This window comes from Necator americanus, chromosome II (genome assembly GCF_031761385.1).
Source record: "Necator americanus strain Aroian chromosome II, whole genome shotgun sequence".
Taxonomy (NCBI): domain Eukaryota; kingdom Metazoa; phylum Nematoda; class Chromadorea; order Rhabditida; family Ancylostomatidae; genus Necator; species Necator americanus.
The window spans coordinates 9,635,088-9,636,791 of NC_087372.1; the positions used below are offsets into that span (position 1 = coordinate 9,635,088).

A 1,704-nucleotide genomic window follows, 5' to 3' on the forward strand; every position below is an offset into this window, starting at 1 on the left:
CAAGAGGATAATACCTCTCGTGTATTATGGAGTGCACCTCTACACCGAGAGCCCTATGGATCACCTAGATATAAATCTTTTCAGGCAGATTGTATACTTGTCAACAGCGTTTCCTTTGAGTGCCTGAACAAATAAATGAATGTAAGGAAAGTGACGTTTAGGTTCTAAAATTCTGTAGAAGTGACAACTTCCAATCGGTGTCTATTAACGGCAACTGAAAATAGTGTAAGAAGGAGAGTGAGCGAGGACACGAAAACTGAAAGTGAGTCTGAGGCGTTTCGTTCTCAAAGGATTCGGAGCTGATGTAACACCTAGCTTCATGTCAAGAGGAAAATGACAACCCTACGTATATAAGCGATGCAACATTGAATCAAAAAACATAGCAACATGTTCGCCAAAAGCCTCGTTGGTCTCACTTCCATTGCAAGCGCTGCGTGTATCATAGCCGCTGTTGGTTTCGTCGGTTATCTGCTCAATGACATCAACACATTTTACGACAAAGCCCAACAGGAACTAAGCGATTTCAAGGTAGGTTTCAAGAAGAAACATTAAATAATGTTAAGCGAAATCTTACCGCTAAAAATTACAGCTACACGCAAACAGTGCGTGGGACCACATGATGCACTCATTGGAACAGGACCACATCCGTGAAGCTCGAGGAGTGTTCCGTCGCAAAAAGAAACAAATCGGGGCATCATGCAACTGTGCTGCGGGACCCAATACTTGCCCGCCAGGACCAGCTGGACCGCCAGGGCAACCAGGAGCTCCAGGAGAAGATGGCGCACCAGGAAACGCTGGAACGCCAGGTAACGGTGGACTAGGTATAGGGCGCGGAAACGATGCTGGATGCAATAAGTGTCCTCCAGGCCCTGCTGGGGCTTCTGGAGCACCAGGAGCACCAGGACCAGCAGGACCTGATGGACAACACGGCGTTCAAGGTCAGAAAGGAAACGATGGATATCCTGGAGGACCGGGGCCACTGGGTGATGCAGGAGCTCCAGGACAACCTGGACAGCCAGGTTATTCTGGTCCACCGGGACAGAATGGAAAGAAAGGACAAGGAAAACCTGGATCACCAGGACCAGCAGGGCCATCGGGCGCCCCCGGACAGCCTGGCCAGGATGGACAGGCTGGAGGCCCTGGACAATCTGGTCAACAAGGACCCCAGGGACCTGCTGGAAATCCAGGAGCACCTGGAAATGATGGTGTTCCAGGAGGACCTGGTGGGCCAGGTCTGCCTGGAAAGGATGCGGCTTATTGTCCTTGTCCTCCTCGTAGTTCTGACCTTCCCGCAGCCGACACGCCTCAAGGCTATGCCAACGACGGTGGGAATACAGGATACAGTAGACGCCGTGCCGCAGTAAGAAAGTTTAGGAAGCTCCGCAGAGCCAAAGCGGCTTAATTCTTACATCAGCACTTGATTGTATATGTGGACTCTGGTAATAAACCTTCACAATAAATTTGGCTGTTTCACGGTAGCGATGAAAGATTTGCATCAAAGAGTAAAAAACAATTTGGAGAACAATAAAGAAGTATAGCTTCTGATCAAGAGTACCGTTATGCAAATTTGGTTGGGAATAGAGAGAAACATAACAAATTGTTGCTACAATAAAAATTCACAGAAGGATCAACTGTTAGTTTCAGCCAAGTACCCACTATAATTTTGTGAGCATGGCGAGAATTTGACAGCTGCATACTATTACT

At 48.1% G+C, this 1,704-nt stretch overlaps 1 protein-coding gene across 1 annotated transcript; it reads left to right on the forward strand.

The window, feature by feature from the left end:
* Positions 1 to 387: 387 nt before the first annotated feature.
* Positions 388 to 1,402, forward strand: RB195_017304 (uncharacterized protein; the record flags this gene model as incomplete). Its single annotated transcript, XM_064184240.1, has 2 exons — positions 388 to 528; positions 590 to 1,402. The coding sequence occupies 2 exons, from the start codon at positions 388 to 390 to the stop codon at positions 1,400 to 1,402; spliced, it is 954 nt and encodes a 317-aa protein (XP_064040121.1).
* Between the last annotated feature and the right edge of the window lie 302 nt (positions 1,403 to 1,704).